This window comes from Lissotriton helveticus, chromosome 8 (assembly GCF_964261635.1).
Source record: "Lissotriton helveticus chromosome 8, aLisHel1.1, whole genome shotgun sequence".
Taxonomy (NCBI): Eukaryota; Metazoa; Chordata; class Amphibia; order Caudata; family Salamandridae; genus Lissotriton; species Lissotriton helveticus.
The window spans coordinates 1,146,088,179-1,146,110,723 of record NC_136069.1 but is presented as its reverse complement, the minus strand read 5'-3'; the positions used below and the strand labels follow the sequence as shown (position 1 = coordinate 1,146,110,723).

At 45.0% G+C, this 22,545-nt stretch overlaps 1 protein-coding gene across 1 annotated transcript in view; it reads right to left on the bottom strand.

The window, feature by feature from the left end:
* The window catches only part of NPAS2 (neuronal PAS domain protein 2), a 420,609-nt gene that overhangs the window by 222,943 nt on the left and 175,121 nt on the right, over window positions 1-22,545 (bottom strand). Inside the window, exons 6-7 of the mRNA XM_078658025.1 lie at window positions 22,346-22,466; window positions 3,328-3,441 (exon numbers count right to left, since the gene is read on the bottom strand). Of these exons, the coding sequence (XP_078514151.1) occupies window positions 3,328-3,441; window positions 22,346-22,466 (235 nt within the window). The remainder of the gene's footprint in view (window positions 1-3,327; window positions 3,442-22,345; window positions 22,467-22,545) is intronic.

Sequence of the window (22,545 nt, the reverse complement as noted above, 5' to 3'; positions counted from 1 at the left end):
TAAGGTCTGAGTTCCAGTACTTATACCCAGTTGCACCTTTGAGGTGTTGTGACTTCAAAGAAAGGTCTCTGAGTGTACAGAGGTCCTTTCTTCTTGCCCTGACTCCAGACCCACAACAGGGGTGTGTGCAGCCCTTTGTGTGTGGACAGGACACAGCCTAAACAGGTATAAGTGTGAGGCTGTGCCCAGCTCCTCCCTTCCAGCGTCCCAGGAAGATACCTGAAGTCACACATAGCCTTCCTTTGTATGTGGCTGTCTGGAGGGAATACACCCAGCCAAGCCAGAGAGCAGAGACAGGCAGCAGGCACCAAATAGCTAAGAGCAGGAAAATGCCTAACTTTCTAAAATTGATACAAAAGGGGATGATGGATGGAGCGTTTGAGCAAATCAAACACTCACCCCCAGTCAACTGATCTGGGTTTAATCCATCACCATTGTTTAGCTCACTCCACCACCCCAGTTCAGACATGGCCATATGCAAATCAGTCTGACCCTGTGCCTCATGGGAACAGTCCAGCCCGAACTGCCAAGCCATGTCTTCTCCGGACCTGACACAAGCATCCTGGGAACGGTTTCGGGTTCATAACCATCATCAGCCAGGCTATCTAGAATCCAGTGGCAAAGTGAGCAAGGGACTCGCGTCTGAGCATACCCTGCCAACCTAGGGCGAACAAAGCGATACAAAAGGGGATGATGGACGGAGCGTTTGAGCAAATCAAACATTCACCACTTTCTAAAAGTGGCATTTTCAGAATAGTTACAACAAATCCAACTGTACTATTAAAGAAGATTTATCATTACCATTCCATAGGTACTAAACTTGACAACTCTACCTATTCTCAATTAGGAATTTCAGCTTATTAAAAATAATAATAATAAGGAATCCCCAATATTAACTGATGATAGGGGTAGGCCTCTCAGTTGGGGAAAAATGGATGTAAGAGTTTTTAACACCAGGACATGTAAAACCTAAAAACGTACATGCCCTACTTTTTCAAGAACAAAGGCTACCAGAGGAGGTAGTTCGCTGGAAGTTTCCCGTGCAGGACACCTTTTATACCGCAGCTAAGCATGGTCCTCTGCCTAACCTAAGATGCAGTGCTTGCACCCAGATAGGGTCGGAGATGGTCTACCGTAACTGTGTACGGTACATTTCACAGAGGAGCCTGTTGGGAATTGCAGCGCCAGCCCAACAAGGAGCTACCCAATGATGAAGCATGACGCCCATCTGGGTGTATGAAGGGTCTTGCTTCTGATCTACTGGATCCCCTTATCCCCTGATCAGACATCACTGACTGACAGTTCTCCCCCACCTTTCCCTTCCTCGCCTTTACAGGACCTGCTTACCTCCTGTGGAAACTACTATTTAAATGCACAGCACCCGTCCAGGGCCTGCCTTGGGGTGGCTTATATGTAATAAAAAGGAAGATTTAGGCCTGGCAAGAGGTTTAACTTACCAGGTTGACATGGCAGTTTAAAACTGCACACACAGGCTCTGTAGTGGCAGGTCTGAGATATGGTTAAAGGGTTACTTAAGTGGGGGGCACAATCAGTGCTGCAGGTACACTAGTAGCTTTTAATTTACAGGCCCTGGGCACATGTAGTTCTCTATACTAGGGACTTATAAGTAAAGTAAATATGCTAATTGGGTATGAGCCAATGTTACCATGTTTAGAGGAGAGAGGGCGTGCACTGATTAGCAGAGGTACAGTGTTCAGAGCCCTAAAGCCAACAGAAACAAGGTCAGAAAAAGAAGAGGAAGGACAACAATTTTGGGGTGTTCTTTTAGAGAGGGCCATTTTCGAACAAATATTTATTTCAAACTTTTACATTGTTAGGAAAAGAATAGTAGTGTTTATTTGCTGAAAAGATTAATAACTATAAAGTGCCATTATATTCATTACAAAACCAATTTTACATGAACACTTATTATTTCATTTTTACTTTGCTGTAATCGTTACTAATAGTGCTGTACCTTTCGTTTCTATATTTTCTATAAAGATGGAAACAAAGTTACCACGATGCCTTGAACATATTACCGGAACAAAAAGTAAAAGAGAATGTACAGCAAAAGTATGAGAGAAAAAGTACCCACACCTGCAAAAGGACAAAGTAGACGATCCCAAAAGGAAAATGATAAGAGTAGTATTGCATTTATGCAAAGTAAGAGTAAAGAAGCTATTTAAAAAAAACAATCAGGTCAATTGCTTTTTCTTGCATAGTCATACAAAGAGGAGGACTATTAGAAATATTATCTGTAATCAGTTTAAAAACTTGAAAATTCACTGAAAAGTAATCCTTCTTATAAAAACATACTGCTAAACTTAAACATAAACAATATGTTCAGTTAATTGTTGAAAAAGCCTTTGCAGTGAAAAGAAAATTATTTATTGTCACAAGAAATTGCATGAAGACACTTACATGTTTAATTTTTACTTTTAAAATATAAAATTAATAATTGCTTCAATTTCACAAACATATTTTGAGTCTTCTTGAGACATACGGCCAGTAGTGAACCATACTTTCACGAAGAAGGTTACGATACATTTACTAAATGGGTCCTATCTGTAAAAAATTAAGGATGTTGCTATGAAGTAGAGAATGGATCTGTTGTTGGCTTACAGTCAAAAGTGACCAATGTTAGGGAGCACTCACAACAGGATTTTGAGGACAAAATAAGTATAAAGCCTGTTTAAAACAGACATAATTTATAGAAATAGTACTACAATGTATTAGTTTTGTTAAGAAAAAGCATTTGCAAGGTAAAATTGCCATATTACACAGCTGCAAGGTAATAATGTAAGCTGCCTTAAAAACTATGGGCCCCATTAGGATGTCCGGCGGATCCCCCCTACCGCGCCGGCGGTAGTCACCGTGGGAGATATAGAAAATGAAAGACCACAGTAGGGGGACAAAACAATACTTATAGCAGTGGTCTTGGCAACTTGACATAACGTGGAAGGGGTAAAGTCCATGTAATTATGGCTCTAAAATAGACTGCTAGCCCAATGTACTTACTGCACACTCAGCAGATTTCAGAATCTGGGTGCCAAGTTTCCATTCGAATGCTGGGCACACAGCTGTTGCTGTTGGAAGTAGTTACTTCAGAGAAGCTTGAGACAGCTTGCTTACAGAAGAATGTCTCTAGTGAGACCATAAGTACATTCCCAAATGGATTAATACAAACACTCAAGAAGATGAAAACTTCTGTTGATGTTGTAGTCTCAGAACATAGAAGGGGAAACATCTGCTCCTCAGATAAATACGGCAAGCATTCACACAAGTCATTGCATTAATAGCTAGATTACATTCGCAGTTGATGCTTACCATCTCTGTATGCTAGGAAGTTTCCAACAAACTTGAGATACTCATAGGTAGGAAACTCCTTTGGGTCCAAGCAACCTCTCAGAAGGTGACAGCAAAACTCTAAGCATCTTTCAGCTGCATTGTTTGGAAAAAAACAGGCATTAGTAGATAGATAGATAGATAGATAGATAGATAGATAGATAGATAGATAGATAGATAGATAGATAGATAGATAGATAGGCGGGGACAAACAGGCAGGTTGAAAGATAGGTATATGGAAAGATATAGTCGGTACTGTACTATAGTTTCAAGGGATGAGTGTGAAAATAAAAGCAAAATATGAGCATGTTTTATTTTGACCTACAAAAATCATGAATAACGAATAACAACTACCAAAATATTCTCAAGGTAGAATATGCAAGTAAGTATACATCTACTAATCTTAACTCCACATATATGCCTACCTTGAAGATATTCTTAAGGCATGCAAATGTGGAATCAAGCAGAATAGATCTATACTTAGCCATGCAAAGTTACCTTGATGTTATAGTGGTAAATGCTAATATGGAGTTAATAGTGGAGGTCAAAATAGAAATCACGATAATGTAGTAGAACACCATTTTCATGCAATGTGTTGTTGAAGTAGGTCAAGATGTCACTGGAAAATCTCGAATTTTCAGGAAGGTTTTCTTTTTGCACAATACTTGTTAGTGTTTTCTATCACGGATTTCGAATTTTGGTGACATTATGCTTTGAGGTGTAATTAATAGTATCACAAGTGGGCAACAAATCAGAATATAGAGCACAAAACACCATGGGCCACATGCCTACGTCAAAGTATAATTTGACAACCATGGAGAAACTAATACAGATGTTCTCGCTATCTGCACAATAAATGAGCTTTCATGCAGTATCACTTACAAATAATGCCAGTCACATACCAATCCTTTGTGGTTGTGAACACTATCTTTCACACAGAGCTCAGTCGAAGATGGCTTAAAAAAATCATAAATATACTTCTGTACTTTTCCTCCTACATTTTATGATAGATTTCTGACGTTTTGCAGGATTCACTACGGTTGGATTAAAATAGTTTTGTAATACTCACTGGAATTTAGGAGCGTAGGCCATTACATTTTAATGGTAATTTCCACATTCTTAGTCCTAGAATCAGGATTTCAGAAAATGTACTACTGTAAATTGCTTTAATAGCAATGGAAGATTAATACATACTGGGAATCTGTGGTTACTCGCACACACTTTACAGGAACCTTCCACTTAGAAATGCATGTAAAACTGTTTCTGTTTCTATTCAAAGCAAGGGCTAGTACCTCTACAGTGTGGGAAAGGTAATGGAACACTCACATGTTCTACAGGGTGATAGAAAATCAATAACAGTAAAGAAGTTACTTGCTAATTCACATTTCAGTTTATGCAGATTATCCATCTAGTGTAAAATGCACTTCTAAATTTTACAAGGTTGGACGATTTCTGTACTGAAAAAAGATAAAGCTTGACCAAATACTTCCTAAATATTTAATCTAGCCATGCCATTTCTCATTTTAGATTGGCAATTTTCTTTTCTAATTTCTGCAGCGGCAACTCCAGCATCAGTGTAAAACCATATTGGGCAGATAGGTGTAACAGAAAGAATAGGTCTTTCTCTGTAAATAATCATCTATCCATTGTACAGTGGGCTATTTCTCTAAAAAATGCTTTCATGTCAATCCCCATTTCCAGAAAGCAAAATTGGGTATAATCTTATCCCTTTCACATAAGTATTTAGGATGATATCAATAAGAAAATAGCCTGTTATTCCACAGCGGATGCATCTTCTACAATAAAAGGTATAACCTTTATTTAAAAAAAAAAACAACTTTTTATTAACAAAATCAAAAAGAAAAGGCACCGGGTGACATTTTCTGCTTCCACATTTGTCATATATACATTTCCGTACTACAAGATAATACATATATGATAACATTTAGGGATCACAGGGACTCATGCGCTGCCGCTTCGTCCCAAACAACTGGAGGAACACATATAACCTCACGATAACTGTTCCAGGCTCCCCAAACCTTCCCCCACTTCGCAGGACAGCCCCTAGCGACATAGACCGACTTCTCCCTGTACATACACCAATCCAGGTCCTCCATCCACCTCTCGACCCAGGGCTGTTGGCTGGCGCCCCACAGCTGAGCAATGTTCCGTTTAGCAATCATACAACCAAGGGTCGCCCACTGTCTCCCGGTATAACCTTTATTATTCATAGCTCTTTCTTCCACAAAATCTCATAATTTAGGATCCTGCAGAATCTTTCTAAGAGTGGCTCTTGTTTTAGTCATCCTAGAGTGGCACCTGTGATTTGATCCATTTAGTTGTTCATCCGGAAGTACATTAAAATATCCTGCCACAATATAAGGTGATGAATACTTATTAGAACTAATAGCATTCTTTTTAAAAACCATGGATTGTCAATATTTGGACCATGAACTGATATTGAAGTCATATAAAAGCCCTGAACACCTCGCCAGATTAATTAATTACTTTAGAATTCTTAAACCTCATCCCTATCTTAGCAATATTGCTTTAACCCTTGGTACACCGTCCGTGTAAAAAAAGAAAATGATCCTCTCTACTATGGGGCTAGCCATCCACGAGCCTGTGTCATGTAGGTTGGTTTTATTGGACGAAGATCACATCTACCTATTTCTGGTATGTGCACTTAAGCAATCTCTCTTATCAAAACGTTACATTCCATCTGTAACATCTGTCTCAGAAACTAAGTTGAGCCTGGCATAATCAAGTTAAGTTGAAGTGAAGCAACCTAAAAATGTCCATAGAGTATACATATATAAATGCAGCCAAAGTACAAACTATATGATAATTGGATGTGGAAAGGTCAAGTTGCCCAAAACTCTACGTTGCTCATACGCCAAAGTTCTTCATAGTTTCGAGCCCTTTCCCGTCTCCCTGCTAATTATTATTTTCTGACAAAATAAAGATCCAAGGAAGAGAACTCTTGTGAAACATACACCATGCGACTGCTGTTGGACAACACAGAACTGATTGCAAATGGGTGGAGTCGGTGATATTATTATTATTATTATTTTTTTTTTTTTTATTTTATTGAAAGAAAAAAAACAACATACAAGGCAATAGACAGTTTACATGGACATGTGTTCACAGAGGAGGACATCTAGGCACAACATTACACAGTAGATCAATAGCACTTGAAGTGAGGAGGGGGCCAGCGGGGAAACAAATTAGAGATAAGATAGAGAACACGATATATGGAATGTCGGATCAGGGGGACATCGGGGTTCTCCATTAATGGAGGCGTACAGATATTACCACGATATGCGTTCCATTGGCTCCAAACGTTATTCCATTTCCTAGGTTTGCCCCGCGCCACATACACAGTCTTCTATCTGAACATACACCAATCCATATTCTCCTTCCATACCGATACCGTGGGCGGCCGCTGGGAGCCCCACAACTGCGCAATATCTCTCTTAGCGATCATATTCCCAAGGGTCGCCCACTGCGTCTGTGCCACACCATAATCATTCGGCTCCCACACATTCAACAGACAGCGTCTGGCCTCGGGCAACAACACCACTCCAGTGACCCTTCCCATCACTGCATGCACACGATTCCAAAACGTCACCACCTCAGGACACTCCCAGATTATATGAAGGAAAGTTCCAAGCATCCCACAACCACGCTTACATAGCCCGTCTGAGCAATAACCCATACGAATCAAGTGCGGAACAGTAACATATACACAATGTAAGATTTTGAGCTGAACGAGTCGGACACGGGCAGGAATCGCAACTTCTTTGGGCGAGGATAATGCAGCTTGCCAATCCTCGTCGTCCAGCTCCAAACCATCGCCGGTCCAAACCTCCCTGAGATGCATCAGCAGATCTACCCGGGTATTGATCAACTTCTTATATATCAAAGAAATGGTACTGTCTGGCACGTGGCCGTCAAGGACCCGGTCTTCAAGGGGGGAGGGCTCGGGGACGTCGGTACCCGCAGGGAAAGGCGAATTTAAAGCATGGTGAATCTGTGCATACCGGAAGAATTCCCTGTCACTCAATGCATATTCTGTCTTTAATGCGGCAAAGGTCTTGATTTTGCCCTTGACCCAAAGATCGCCCACGGTGCTGATACCAATCATATCCCTTTTTTCAAACCCTTTCGTTTTCCAGAGACATCCCAACCTTTCAGACGCATACAACGGGGTCGCACGAGTCAATCGATCTCTCCATCCCATAGACGCATTCACATTATGCCACACTCGTACAGCAATCCTGGTGGGTCCAGATAAATCCTTTCCCACCACCTTGGAATAGAGCGCCCTTCTGTAGTCCCCGCCCGGTAGCAAATATTTATCCATTTCGAACGCCGGGTTAGGAGCTGGAGCGTACGTTGCATGATTGATCACACTCAGCTGCGAGGCCCAATAATAACGCCTGATATCCGGCAGCGCAATGCCCCCGTCATACCAGGGAAGCGTGAGTTTAGCGAGGGCGATACGCGAGCGTCCATCCCAAATTAACCGTCTCTGCAGGCTCTCAACCTCTCAAAAGTAGCTCGCCGGAATAATATCGAACGTATTCTGAAGCGCGTACAAAAAACGCGGCAGGAACATCATCTTAAATAGGGCTACGCGCCCGAGCGGTGATAGAGGCAACCCGCGCCAGCGCACAACATCAAGTTTCAATCTCTGAAGAGGAGGGAGCAGATTACGTTCATATCGAGCCACGGGGTCCAAAGATATAAAACCCCCCAAGTATTTAAAGCCCGTCGGAGAGACCTGAATGGGGCACCTGTGAGGCAAGGGAGGGGGACCGCCCGAGAGCACGTATACACAGGATTTAGACCAGTTGATCACAAGGCCCGAGTTCCTCCCAAACGAAGTAAGCACGTCAATCAAAATATTCAGAGATTTTCGAGGGGACGTAAGATACAACAAGATATCATCCGCGTAGAGTGAGACGCGATCCTCGAAGTCCGGGGACAACTGGATCCCCTTAATCGAGGGCTCCCAGCACAACCAGGCAGCCAGCGGCTCAAGGGCAAGAGCGGTGACAACGGGCAGCCCTGCCGCGTGCCCCTCCCGAGGACAAAGGACGCAGACACTCGACCATTCACTACCACCTGCGCCAGTGGCTCCTCATATAAAAGTTTCACCCAGCCGATGAACCCGGGGCCGAAACCGAACTTCACCAGAACGGCCCAGAGATAAGGCCACTCTAGCGTATCGAAGGCCATCATAGCATCCAAGGAAGCCAAGATGGCCGGCTCACGAAAAGACGCCGCCCTCGCGAGAACACCGTGCAAGCGCCGCAGGTTAAGCGCCGTGTTACGGTGTGGGATGAAACCGGACTGATCCAGATGGATCAAGTCACTGATAACATTTGTCAGGCGGTTAGCTAGTAGTTTGGCAAGAATTTTCGGTTCAGCATTTAGAAGCGAGATTTGTCTGTAAGAAGAACAGCGATCCCGTGGCTTCCCCTCCTTATGAATCACCACGATAGTCGCAAGACGCTGGTCACGAGGAAGGGAGCCGTTGTCTCGCGATTCTAGGAACATATCGCGAAGATACGGAGCCATCTTGTCAGGACACAATTTGTACAATTCAATGGGTAGACCATTGGGACCCATGGCCTTGCCAGAACGCACTGAACGAATAGCAGTAGCCACCTCGTCCGCCGAAAGTGCCGCGTCCATTAAGTCTCTGTCAGCCTCGGACAGGCAGGGCAATGTAATATCGCGGAGCAACAAATGAGAGTCCTCCTCCGGCCTGTCAGAGACCGGAGAGTACACAGTTCGGAAGTGCTCCACAAAGCACTCGACAATTTCAGCCAGGTCAGTCACACACACTCCGTCAAGGTTCACAATCACAGGGACTACACGACTCGCCCTTTCTTTCTTGTCCAGCCACGCAATCAATTTGCCCGCCTTATCCCCAACATCATACAGTCTGCCTTGCTGTTCTCTGCTCATGACTTTTTCGCAGCATCAGTAACCAGGGTCCTATAATCTGATTGTTTAAGACTGAGGGAATGAAGCTTGGCACGGGACACTCCGAGCTCCAAGTAACCCTCCAGCTCAGCTATCTCTGTCTCCAAACAGACCACCTCTTCATGCTTACTTTTCTTGGCGTTAACGATTAGAGATAAAGCCTGCCCACGTAAAACAGTCTTAAAAGCTTCCCACAGCGATACAGCAGAGGAAACAGACCCCACATTTTCAACAAAATAATGATCAAGGGATTTCATCAGCTCAGCACGGGTCTTGGGATTGCGGAGATACCAGGGATTTATTGGGGCGACCCGTCCCTCATTACTCATAGTAATATCCAAGCTAAGCCACAAAGGGGAGTGATCGGATATGCCCCGGGCGAGGTGCTTCACCTCCCTGATAGAGGAGGCCAGCGCCGCCGGCATCAGAACATAGTCGAGTCGAGATAGACTGCCATGGGCTCCAGAGTGGAAGGTTTATTGCATCTGATCCGGGTGTAGCAACCTCCAACAGTCCACCAGACCCAGGGTCTCTAAGAACCCACTCAACCAGGATTGAGACTTGATAAGATCTCTGGGGGGATAGCGATCCATGTTACCGGAGACAACTGAGTTGAAGTCTCCGCCCACCACCAAGACACCCTCTGGGAGCCCCAGTACCACACGCCCAAGATCCGCAAAAGTCGGAGTCTGTAGACCCGGCGGGATATATACAGTGACAAATGAGACAGTCCTCCCCTCCCATCTACCCGTGAGAGCAGCATAGAGCCCCCTATCGTCAAGAATCACATCGTCTATTGCCAGAGGGAGGGAGGACCTGACGAGGATACCCACACCCCTAGATCCAGAGGTGAATCCTGAGTGCGCCACAAGGCGATACCCTCGCCGATTGATGGCGTGACACGTGTTCCCAACCAGATGCGTTTCCTGCAATAATACAATATCAGGGGAGAGCCGTCGCAACAACTGTAGCACCACACCATGTTTTATCCTATCCCCCAATCCATTGACATTCCAACACAGTAGTTTCAACCCACTACCCCCCATCCCGGAAAGAGGTGCTAAATCCACCCCATAGCGAACCCAATGACCAGATCAATAGTAGAGACGATACGTTGCCTTGAAAGAAACTCACGAACACCCACAAACCCCCCTCCACCCCCAATTAGAAAATGTTACAACACCCCCACCCTGCACCCCTGCGTTAGACTTAAAAGCCACCCCAACTTACAGTGTGCCTGTCACCCTATCATTAAACTAGTCTACAAGAAGAAACCCCTGAGGAGGAAAGAGTCCCACTCCCCCCGCCACCCTCGGGTACACAGCAATAGAACAATAGTAGAAGAAGTATCGAACCCAGCCGAATGATATGTGAAGTGTTCAGAAATCAGGAATCATAATGTCACTCTTGTTCCGACACACCGCCCTCGGCACCACCCGGGTGCCCGGTAGAGTCATTCTGTTTGGGAAGGGTATCCAGCCAGTCACTAACTCCGTCGGGACGATCAAAGAAGAAAGTCCGGTCTTCATATTCAACACGCAGTCTGGTTGGAAATAGCATTGCATATTTCAGGCCCAAGTCTCTCAACCTTCGCTTCACCCCCTGAAACCCCATCCTTTGCCTCTGAACAAGCTGGGTGAAGTCCGGGTAGAAACTCACCGTCGTGTTCTCGAATTTTACGGTGCCACTCACTCTCGAGGCCTGCAGGATAGCGTCTCTGTCTCTAAAATCGAAGATCCTGGCGATGATAGGTCTCGGAGAAGCACCCAACTTCGGTTTTCCGCCTGGCACTCGATGGGCACGCTCCACGGCGAAGAATTTACTCAGGCCTGTAGGGGCGAGATGATTCAAGACGAGGTCTTCCACAAGGAGATCGGTTGATGGAGCACCAGAATTTTCAGGGACCCCAATAAGGCGTATGTTGTTGCGTCGGGCCCTGTTTTCATAATCCTCCAGTCGATGGGCCATGAGATCGTTGGAGGATCGCAAATTTCCAACTTCCGTCTGCAGATCAGACACATCGGTCGTGAGATTAGAAGTCTTCAGATCTAGAGACTTGACCCTTTCATTGGTCTTCGACAAATCAGCTCTGATCAAAGTAACATCAACGGCTTCAGTGTCAATTTTGAGAGCGAGGGCCTCATATTGCTGACCAATGGAAGCCTTCATGTTGGCAATGGGGCCCATGACATCTTGCAGAGTCAATTCGGACGACGCAGTTGGATCGTCCTTAGGGTCCTCCAAAACTCGACCGGTGCCACCGGGGGACCCCTTGGGTTGGGTATAGCGATCCATGACATTGGTTTGGGATCGGTCCCCCACGTAGAGGCGTTTTGGTCTTCCGTTTCTCGTTGTCAAGCCTGGCAGTGATTTTGAATGGTGAGCCCCGAAGGGGCCCGCGAGACCTGGTGAAAATGGCCGCTCACCACCAGACCACCGAAGGTCACGAAATTGGGCTGCAGGGGCGAGAGCAGCAGCTCCGCCCGACACCCAAGCACTCACGACCGTTGGCATACAATAGAGAAGCAGAGTTAGGCCAGACCTCGGTGGGAGCGCAGAGAAATCAGGCAATCAGACGAGGCCGGAGGCAGAAAAACGAAACTGAAAGTCAACTCAGGGCAACCGGGATAGCTCCTCAGGCCATTGTTGTTCAACTACTTCCCGGCGTCTTGGTGTGCCAGCCCTCGGTGTCGCCGTAGGGCGGGCCTCAAAAACTCTGATCGGCTTATCTGCGGTTCCCGAAGTCCAAATGACATTTTGAAAACAGCTGAGATGTCAGCTGAGGTTCATCTTCAAGAACCCGTCGTCAAAGTCAGGATATCTTTCAGGATATATGCGGAGGGCGGCGAGGGACTCGGGAGCCCTGTGCTCACGCGGCCATCTCGGATGCGCGCGAAGCTCCTCCTCTGTTGGTGATATTATTGATATCGTATGCCTTGCAACTTTCTGCTTTTTCTTTCTCCCCTTTTCCAGCGCAAAACCATGCATTGAGGTGTCTTTATTTCCTATCTCCAAGGTGCAAAATGTATTACTTTACATAATTGTGTTTTAATTGTATGTTATTTTAAAACAAAACACAGCCTAGACCGTATTCTATTGCTTTAACTATTGACATTTTTTTTTGCAGATTCCAAATTTCTAGATGAGTGACCATTATAGTATTTCATTTATCTGTATGGACTCTTTAAAAAAAAAAAAACATTTAAAACGTCTTTTTATTAATTTGGTTAGCATACAGCAGTTTTAATTGGCAGTTATTGTATATGACATTCATCAAAGGAAGGAATCCTATTTCGAAGTGCTCGCCACAATCAGACCTGAACAGTTTTGACCCAATGGACTACCTAAACATTTTGATACATCTCCGTGCCAGCCAGGGCCACTCCCGTGTGTGGTGGGTGGGGCGCAAATATTTCCTCTGTTGGCATTCCATTTGCCCTATATTTTGTCCCACTTCCGAGGACAACCCCTATGTTCAAAGACCACTTTTCCAGCCAACATGCACCAGTCCATATCTCGCCTCCACTCCTCTGATGTCGGTGGATCTGATGCTCCCCATTTGCTGGCTATATTACGCTTTGTAATTGTCAACCCCAAAGTCACCCAAACCTGCTCCATGGGGGTTATGTCTGTCGCTTCCCAAAATTTGAGGAGGCATATTTCAGACTGTAGAGAGAGATCCTTCCCATATACTTGTTATCTCTGATACCACCGCTTCCCGATACTGGGGGATTACCGGACGTTCCCATAATATGTGATAGAACCTGTATGGACTGTTTTATTCCTTTGATCATTTGTTTATAAAGAGCCTGACTTAGCATTTGATGGACAGTCCTGAGTATTGTCAGTGTGGTGGAGGACATTACCGCAATATCCTGACAGACTACCATTCGTCAAATTTGGAGACTACTTCCGGCCCAGCAGTCATCTCTGTAGATGAAAACAAACCGCCATGATGTACAAAAAGCTTGGTGAATGGCTGTCACTGGTTTTGACAGTCTTTTACCAAATTCTTAATTTTTTTAAATGTTTTTCTTAAACAAATTTCCAATCTGAAAATTTGTTTCAGAAAAACAAAATACTAATAAACTGCACACCCTGGGAGTTTTCTCCCATGGTGTGTTGGTGATTATTTAATTTTTATGTCATTCACTGGCAGATTTTTCCTAGTTATGACACACTGAATAGAGTCGACGGTGTAATGTCCTTCCTCAGTCTGGCCATTGTAAAGTTTTCTTACAATTGAGCCATTGCGGGCTCCGCCTACAGAAAAGTTAAGGTTTGCCTATCTCTAATGAGGCAGGTGGACTGAGGTTAGGTGGACAGGGTACTCTAACTCGTTTGGGATGCAGTACCCTGTTGACAAAACTCTAACTCAGTCCTACAGTCGCAAAGTCTTAAATAAAAACTGGAAACCTAAGTCCCCATCAACTAATTTGCATTAGAAACTCGATTCTAACTAAGGATGTCCTCCTGTCATGGCATCCTCACTTTATGAACCTGACTTTGCAAACTGCAATTTTGGGTATCTGCTGATTTTTAAAACTCAATATGTAAAAGACCTGGGGCATGATTTCGATTTTGGCAGGTAGGTTACTCCATCACAATCATGGCGGATATCCAATCTGCCTTAGTACCAGTGCCAAAGAATATAATGCACTTGCAATAAGGCAGGTGGGATACCTGTCGCATCTGTGATGGAGCATCACATCCACCAAACTCTAAATCAGGCCCTAAATTGCTACTCATGACAACCAAGTACAGGAACAAACTCAACCTGTCACTGATTAATGAACTAGAAAAAATTGTGGTGAAGCATTGTCTCTATTTTTCATTTTCATTTGATAATATGCTAATGCACATCAAATATAATCATTGCTTACTTATATTCAAGTGTGATTTCATATTTAGATTGACCATAGTTAGGGATTTTCTCGTTAATAATTAGTGATGGTTTGAATGTGTTCACTGTTGACCTTGATTTAATGAAATGTTGTCTTTATGCTTGCTGTGCATAATCTTTTTCTTGTTTCAGAAACCGAGTTCCAACAGAAGAAAACAAGTTACTTACCTGTAACTTTGGTTCCCCAGTATTGGTAACTTTCATAGATTCCCATGCTTTGTATAATTCCCCATCGTCGGAATGGGAGCCTCGGTAAATAAAAAATACCATAGTAGTAAGCACAAAGTGAAAAAATAGGCCTAGGCCGCATCTCATTTTGTAGCTTATCAACCTCTTTTTGTAAAAGAGACCAAATTCTTGCAATAGCCAATCAGAGCAGCCTCACCCCATAGAACCTTCCTGAGAGAGCCTCAGAGCCTCAGATTTTCGTAGCCGTTGTGAACAGCAACATCATTGGACAATAAGGCTGAGCTTTCCCAGGGGAGGAGGCTGGGCGCATGGGAATCTATGAAAGTCACCAATACTGGGGAACCAAAGTTACAGGTAAGTAACTTGTTTTCTTGCCCCAGTATTGGAACTTTCATAGATTCCCATGCTTTGTATCAGAATAGCTAGCAGTAAAGAGAAAAGCACATTTTGTCATTTGTGTACCTGTAAATGTCATACATAATCCTGATAAGAAAATAGATACACATTGGCATCACAAAGCAGAACAACAACAAGTAATACAAAATATGCAATACAGGAAGGCGGGTTAGATAGGAAAGCTCACCGACTTATTGGAAAAGGTTCCTCAAGACCGCTTGGCCCACTGCCGCATCCTCTTTCACAGAAGAATCCAAGCAGTAGTGGCGAGTGAAGGTGTGGACACTGCTCCATGTCGCTGCTCTACATATGTCCTTGATCGGGACACCTGAGAATAGAGCCACCGATGAAGCCATTGACCTCGTAGAATGAGCACGAACTGCTCGCTGAAGTGGTTTTCCCGCTTCTCGATGGCAAAACTGGATTGCACTGGATATCTAGCGGGAAATGCAGGGTTTAGAAATTGGACAACCCTTCCGTGGAGCACTGTATGAAACAAAAAACTGGGAAGACTTCCTGAATAGTTTTGTGCGCTCCAAGTAGAATTTGAGACATCTATGAATGTCCAAAGAATGCAACGCCCTCTGTGCTGGCGTGGAGGGCCGCGGAAAGAAGGACTTTAAGATCACCGGCTCATTCAGATGAAATTCTGAGGGGACCTTAGGAATAAATTTAGGATTTGTCCGTAGGATGAGAACATCATTCTTAAATTGTAGAAAGGGTTCCTCAATTGTGAAAGCCTGGAGCTCACTAACTCTTCTAGCCGATGTCAGGGCCAAGAGAAGAGCCAGTTTCCATGAGACAAACTTCATGTCAGCTCTATGAATAGGCTCAAACGGGGCCTTCATTAGATGTGACAGTACCAAATTAAGATGCCAGGCTGGTGGTGGAGGCCGGACCGGTGGAAAAACCCTGAACAAACCTTTCAGGAACTGTTTAATGATCCTTGCAGACTAAAGGGAAGGACCTGATGATGATCGTCTAAATCTAGAAATGGCCGCTAGATGCACCTTTACAGAAGAATGAGCCAATCCAGATTTTGCAAGAGAAAGGATGTAAGGCAAGAGTCGGTGCGGTGCAGAAGCATATGGATGTAGACCTTGTCTCTGACACCAAAGGCAGAATCTCTTGCACTTCGCCCGATAGATTTTATTCGTAGTAGGCGCTCGGGCCTGGGCTAAAATGTCTTTACATTCTCCTGAAAGATTCAAACCCTGGAACTCTCTGAACTCAGGAGCCACGCTGTCAATTGTAGTGACCCCAGGTCTGGATGCAGAACCTGCCCGTGAGCCATTGTTAATAGTGATGGAACAGGCCGCAGGAGAATCGGTTGATCTTGGGAGAGAAGAAGAAGCTCTGTGTACCAAAACTGCCTGGGCCATGCTGGTGCAAACAGAATCATTCTGCACGGCTCCGCCATGAGCTTGCGGATCAGTCTCGGGATCAGCGGAATAGGTGGAAAGGCGTAAACAAATGCGCCGTACCAGGCAATCAAAAGCGCATTCCCCAAGGATCCCTGATGGTGATCCCTGCTTGTGTAGGACTGGCATTTGGCATTCTGAGGAGTCGCAAACAGATCGATGGTTGGGGTCCCCCAACGTGAAAACAGTTCGTCCAGAATGGTCTGATCCAGTTCCCATTCGTGGCGGATAGTCTTCTGGAGACTCAAAGCGTCCGCTGTGGCATTGAGTGTGCCCGCCAGATGTTCCGCTGAAAGAGTGACATTGTGTTGGATCACCCAATTCCAAAGTCTCTGTGCTTCCTTCGAATAGGTGCAAGATCTCGTCCCGCCCTGCTTGTTTATGTAGTGCATGGCTGTGGTGTTGTCTGTGCGAACCAGCACTGAACGGTTGCGGATCCTTGGAAGGAAAGCCTGTAAGGCTAGACGAATGGCCATATGTTCCAGTAGATTGATGTGGAACTTGCCCTGGACTGCGCTCCAATGACCACTGACTTTCAGTTCTTGGAGGACCGCTCCCCACCCCTCCATGGAAGCATCTGTTGTCAACACCATGGGAGATGGTGGAAGTTGGAATGGCAAACCTACTGAACGATTCTCTTTTAGCAACCACCAGCTGCTTGCCTTTCGCATTCCCGGTGTGATCACTATCTTGTCGTCGAAGGAGCCTGTCACCTGACGCCATTGTTTGTCCAGCTGTTCCTGCAGTGGACGCATTCGCAGCCTGCAGTGTGGTATCAATGGTATGCAGGATGAGATCGATCCGAGAAGCGATTTTTATTGGCGAACTGACAGAAACTTCCTTGTTTGTAGGAGGCGAGCTGAGAGAATCAGTTTGGTCTGGCGGTCTTCCGAAGGAAAAGCCAGGCAGCACTCCGTGTCTAGGATCGCACCCAAAAACCTTGCTGTCTTGGAGGGGCGCAAAATCGATTTCTCCTTGTTGAGCCGAAGGCCCAGTTGCTCGAACAGGTGACTGCAGCTCGTGACTGCCCTGGACGCTTCTTGGAATGAAGGAGCCTTTACCAGCCAATCGTCCAGATATGGGAAGACTTTGAAAGACTGCCTCCTGAGAAAAGCTGCCACAGGAGCCAGTACCTTTGTAAAGATCCTCGGTGCGGACCGGAGACCAAAAGGCAGTCCTCTGAATTGAAAATGGCTCTTGCCTACTGTGAATCGAAGATATTGCCTGTGAGCTGGATGAATGGGCACATGGAAATAAGCATCCTCCAAATCTAGGGTTGCCATGTAGTCCCCTGGATTGAGAAGGCGGAGGATGTCCTGAAGAGTGACCACCCTGAAGGACAACTTGATGAGATAAGTGTTGAGCTGCCGTAGATCTAAAATCGGACGCCACTTCTCCTTCGTTTTCCGAACCAGGAAGAACCTGGAATAGAACCCTTTCCCCTTCTGGGAGTGAGGTACAGGCTCTATTGCCCCCTTGATGAAGAGTTGGTGGGCCTCGAGACGAAGAAGTCCTAGATGTTTGGGTGTAACGGCGTCTGGAGCACTCGTTGGAGGAAGATTTTGAAACTCCAACGTGTGTCCTTCCTTGATGATGTTCAGGACCCACTGGTCTGATGTTATGACCTTCCAGCTGTTGAGGCAATGGGCAATCCTGCCCACACTGGTGTTAACGAGGGTACAGGAACAGTAGAAAGAGCCACATTGGCCGCTATTGTCTCTTAGTATTATCTCTCCTCTGTTGCCCCTGATGTCCTCTCGGCGGCTGGCGAGAGAAAGACCCCCTCTGTGAATATTGTGGGTTGTATGACTGGCCAGGTTGGGAGTTGGAAGAGTAGCGGTGCTGATTGCCGCCTCTGTAGGATGAGAAACCTCTTCCTCTTGCCCCCTTAAAAGGAACTTTGCGGTATTGTAATGTTCCCAAGGACTTAGCCGTGTCAGTATCTTTCTTTATGCCTTGTAGGGCGTTATCCACGTGTTTACCAAATAACATCTCTCCATCATAAGGTAGGTCCAGAATTTTGTTCTGTACTTCCTGTCGAAACCACGTGGCTCGCAGCCAACCCTGGCGTCTCAAAACAGCTGAGCCTGCTAGCGCTCGGAAGGCCGTAGTTGCTATATCCATAGCGCAGTCGATTACCTCCGAAGAGGCACGCTCCCCTTACATCAAGATCTTCCTGACCTCGTCCTTAGACCCATCCTGAAGTTCTTCCACAAACAGGGGGAGGTCACACCACATCTGGCGATCATATCTCCCCAGAATCGCCAAAGCATTAGCCGCTCTAACGAGGAGGCTGGCCATTACGGAGAATCTTTTTCCAACATTGTCCAGACGCCTCCCCTCTTTATCAGGTGGTGTCGTTAGTGGCGTGGATGGATTCTTCGATTTACTCTGTGCGACCTGGGAGATAACAGAGTACGGTTTTGGTTGACCTAGAAGACATGCCGGGCTGCCCTCCGGCGCTTTATATTTTTTCTCTAGTCTGGGGAGTACTGGGAGGACCGTGGCTGGATTTTGCATAGCCTTTATCCCTTCTGACCAAACATGTTCAATGATGGGGATTGAAAGAACTGACTTCCGGAATGGTTCTTTGAAGTCATACAAAAAAACAGTCAGATTGAACTGTGGTAACTGGAAGAACAAATCTCTTGGACGCTCGTTCCATTAGGTTGTGAAAACCTCCAATATCTGCTGGAGGAGAGATTGCGGTATCAGGCCCTGTTACGTCTGGATCTTGAAGGCCATCCTGATTCCAGTCCATATTCTGATCTTGCTCAGGTTCCCCTTGCTGATCCACATCTGATGAGGCATCATCATCATCATCATCCCGAATGGCAACCACCTCTTGTGGATGTTCTACGGGCTCTGGGTCATGCCCCCTTAAAGGTAAAGAGTTGTCTGCCATTGATTGTGATAGCTGAGGCGGAGGTGGGGGAGGACGTATTTGTTGAACCTCTTGTTGAGCAGGAAACCGCCTCCAATAGTCCTGCAACATTAATTGTAGATCAGAGATGAGAGAGGATGGCATCGCTACCATGTCCTGCTGAGACTGACGTGGAGATCTCTGCGAATGAACCTGCATGCGAGGCCTCTCTTGCTGGTCATAATAAGCTTGTGGAGCATAGTGGTGTTGCTTCGTTTCACCTTCTTCAGAACTGACCTCCTGTAATTTGACTTGTAAGTCAGATGGGCTATAAGCCGGCCCATAATTGCTATCAGTCTCCTCCTCAGAGTCCTCATCAAGCAATAATGAAGGAGGCAACAGCGTAACTCGCCGTGGAGATGTCATTTCCGGCGTTATACGCCTCTTCCTTTGAGAAATGCAGAGTTTCCCAGTCGTCGACGGAATCGTCGCCGACGGTGGAATCTTCATGGACTGTTTCGTTGACGGAAGCGTCGACGAAGAGACTGTGCTCGTCGTCGAAGGCTGAATCGTCGACGGTGAGATGGTCATCGTCGGCGATGGTTGGATCGTTGATGGAACCGTCGACGAACTCGTCGTCAGAATCATGGTCGCCGGTGTCGTCGACGTCGTTGTTCTCGTCGTCGTCATCGTCGTCGACGTGGAAAGGTCAGCTTCGTCGACGACGAACAGGCATCAGGCGTCTTAAACATCATCGACGGCGTAGATGCCGTTGTCGTAGCCACCGTCGACGAGGCCAGTTTTAGAGACAAGTCTTTCCTGACAGGAATCCTCGACGTACCTGTGGTTTTCACCGTCGGAGAACGCTGTTTCTTGTCAGAAGCAATGTCCTGAGGTGTAGAGGAAGGCTTTTTCATCCCTCTTTCTTTCTCAGAGGGTGGTGAAGTCACAGGGATGATCTTTTTAGCCTTTTTTATAGGTTGCAACTCCTCAGGCTGTCCCTGCCTCTCCTTTTCACCGTGGTGAGGAGATTTTAGGGAAGCAGGCCTATCAGACCTATCAGAGGTTCCTGGCAAGGCCTTGACATGGGGCTCATCAGATGTAGCAGGGGGAGACCTACCCCTCTTCCTTGACTTTCTTGATGACACCACCAAAGAGGAGCCCTGACTGTCTGAAGACAGAACTCCCTTGAGGTCCTTCATTTTTTGCAGCCAAGTCAGCAGGCCGCCTTCTCTGTCCCTCAAGGTCTTGGTGGAGAAGGTCCTGCAAATCTTGCAGTCAGTGGTCTTATGATCCGGATATAAGCAGTATATGCAGTCTTCGTGTTTGTCTTCAACAAACAACCTCTTTTTAGAGCAAGTAGCACAGGCTCTAAAAAGTGCTTTCTTCTCTTTGTCAGACATGACGAAAAAACAGGCAAAAAGTTGTAGAAATATACTCAGAAAAAAATTGAGCAGAGCTCAATGGAGACTCCCTTGCACAACGTGCGGTAGAAAATCTAAGGCTCCGAGGCTCTCTCAGGAAGGTTCTATGGGGTGAGGCTGCTCTGATTGGCTATTGCAAGAATTTGGTCTCTTTTACAAAAAGAGGTGGATAAGCTACAAAATGAGATGAGGCCTAGGCCTATTTTTTCACTTTGTGCCTACTACTATGGTATTTTTTATTTACTGAGGCTCCCATTCCGACGACGGGGAATGATACAAAGCATGGGAATCTATGAAAGTTCCAATACTGGGGCAATGCGCTGTTTTTGTTAAATACGGTGTGAAAGCCATTGAATGTATCAACAGTAAATCTTAACACCTGTGTGTGAGACAGACTGGCTGAGATGTCTTGCAAGATATCTATGAAGGCAACAACGCTGAAATCTTCCATTGTATGATTCACGGGAAGAGGGTTGACACAGGGACTTTTCAAATGCTTAGTTTTGATTGGTTTCTTCTCTGTAGGAACAGTAGAGTATCCAGATTGTTGAATTCTATGTTTTAATTGTGCATCGCTCAGTTAGACAGGCAGATTTGCTACTGCCTACTTTTAAATGCAGATGCCCATCTGTCTCCTCCAAGACCCTATGCTTATTTTATTGCTGCTCACAGAATTAATCTCTCGAGTAAATATATTTCCTGCTGAAACTTGCTGCTTAAACTTTCCCAACTGCACTTGAAACTTTAGATTAGTCTTAGGGAGTTTCTCTTAAAAAGAACTGCACCTTTCAAGATTTGCCTACAAAAATCCTTACATAACTTGGCTTTGTATTTGCTATTCTGACTTCTTTGGATTATATTTAACCAGGTGATTATTGATTTATTCGTATTTTGACTGATTTGAATTTGTAACTTTGCTAATTTGCTAATAAACCTAGTTTGCAAATCTACTACTCTCTGTCATTTTATTTGGAGCAAAATGTGTTTCACTGTTATTGATAATCTATTGAACTATTGGTGCTAAGCCTCTGTTCGAGACAAAGCTCCATCCGCTCGAGTACAGCTGGGATTGGAACTTTGAGCCAAGCTGTTGAATGGAACAAAGACCAACTTTTTGCTCTGTCAATGGCTTCTCGTCCTCTCTTTTTCCCAGGACCAATTCATGGGCTTTAGCCTTGATCCGCTACTTACCACTATTCCCTGTATTCATGTATTTGCTAAGCTCCCAAATTACAATCTCCGTTGCAAGAAAATAAAGCACTTCCTTTTAACATCTCATTTGATAAAAGCGACTGCAGCACTTGTTTCCTTCTGTTTGCACAATGGTAATGGCTAGCTGGTAGGTACTCCACAAACTCTACAGTGCAGTCAAGATAATCTTACACTCAACAGACACATTCATCTCCTCCACAAAGAAATTCAACCTCCTCTCTCCAATTTTGAGACAGCTGTATTGACTTCCAACTGAAACCAAAGTTGTCTACTGCTTGGCTTCTTAACTATGAGTATGTTCACCAAATGTAAGCCCTAATTTCAGTGTTGTTTGTTTTACAATTACTTTGCTTACAAATATTTTCTAGCTTTTTTTCTAACCTACTGAGAGGTACTATTGGTATTTCTAAGATTTACAATGCCCTAGCACTTCGTGCAGTAAAACAGTTAACTGAACAAATTATCGGGCATAAAAAAATATTGCATAATATCTGCGCTGGAAATAATATCAATTTTGAAATTCCATTACTTTTTCACTCACAATAGAGAAATTAAGGACAAAACACAGAAGTTCATTCTTTTTCTAGCAACTCACAGTCTGGGAAGCTCCCTGAAGAAGGATCATTTGCAAGCATATGGGAAGATAAAAGTTTGTAAATGTCTGAATGTTCCTTCTCTGGGAGGAAATTCAGCAAATTCTGATCCATGACATCAGACTGCAAGAAAAAAGAGAAAAACAGAAAAGGCTACGTTCAACAATAATTTTCATTTTTATATAATTCTCTACTATGATTA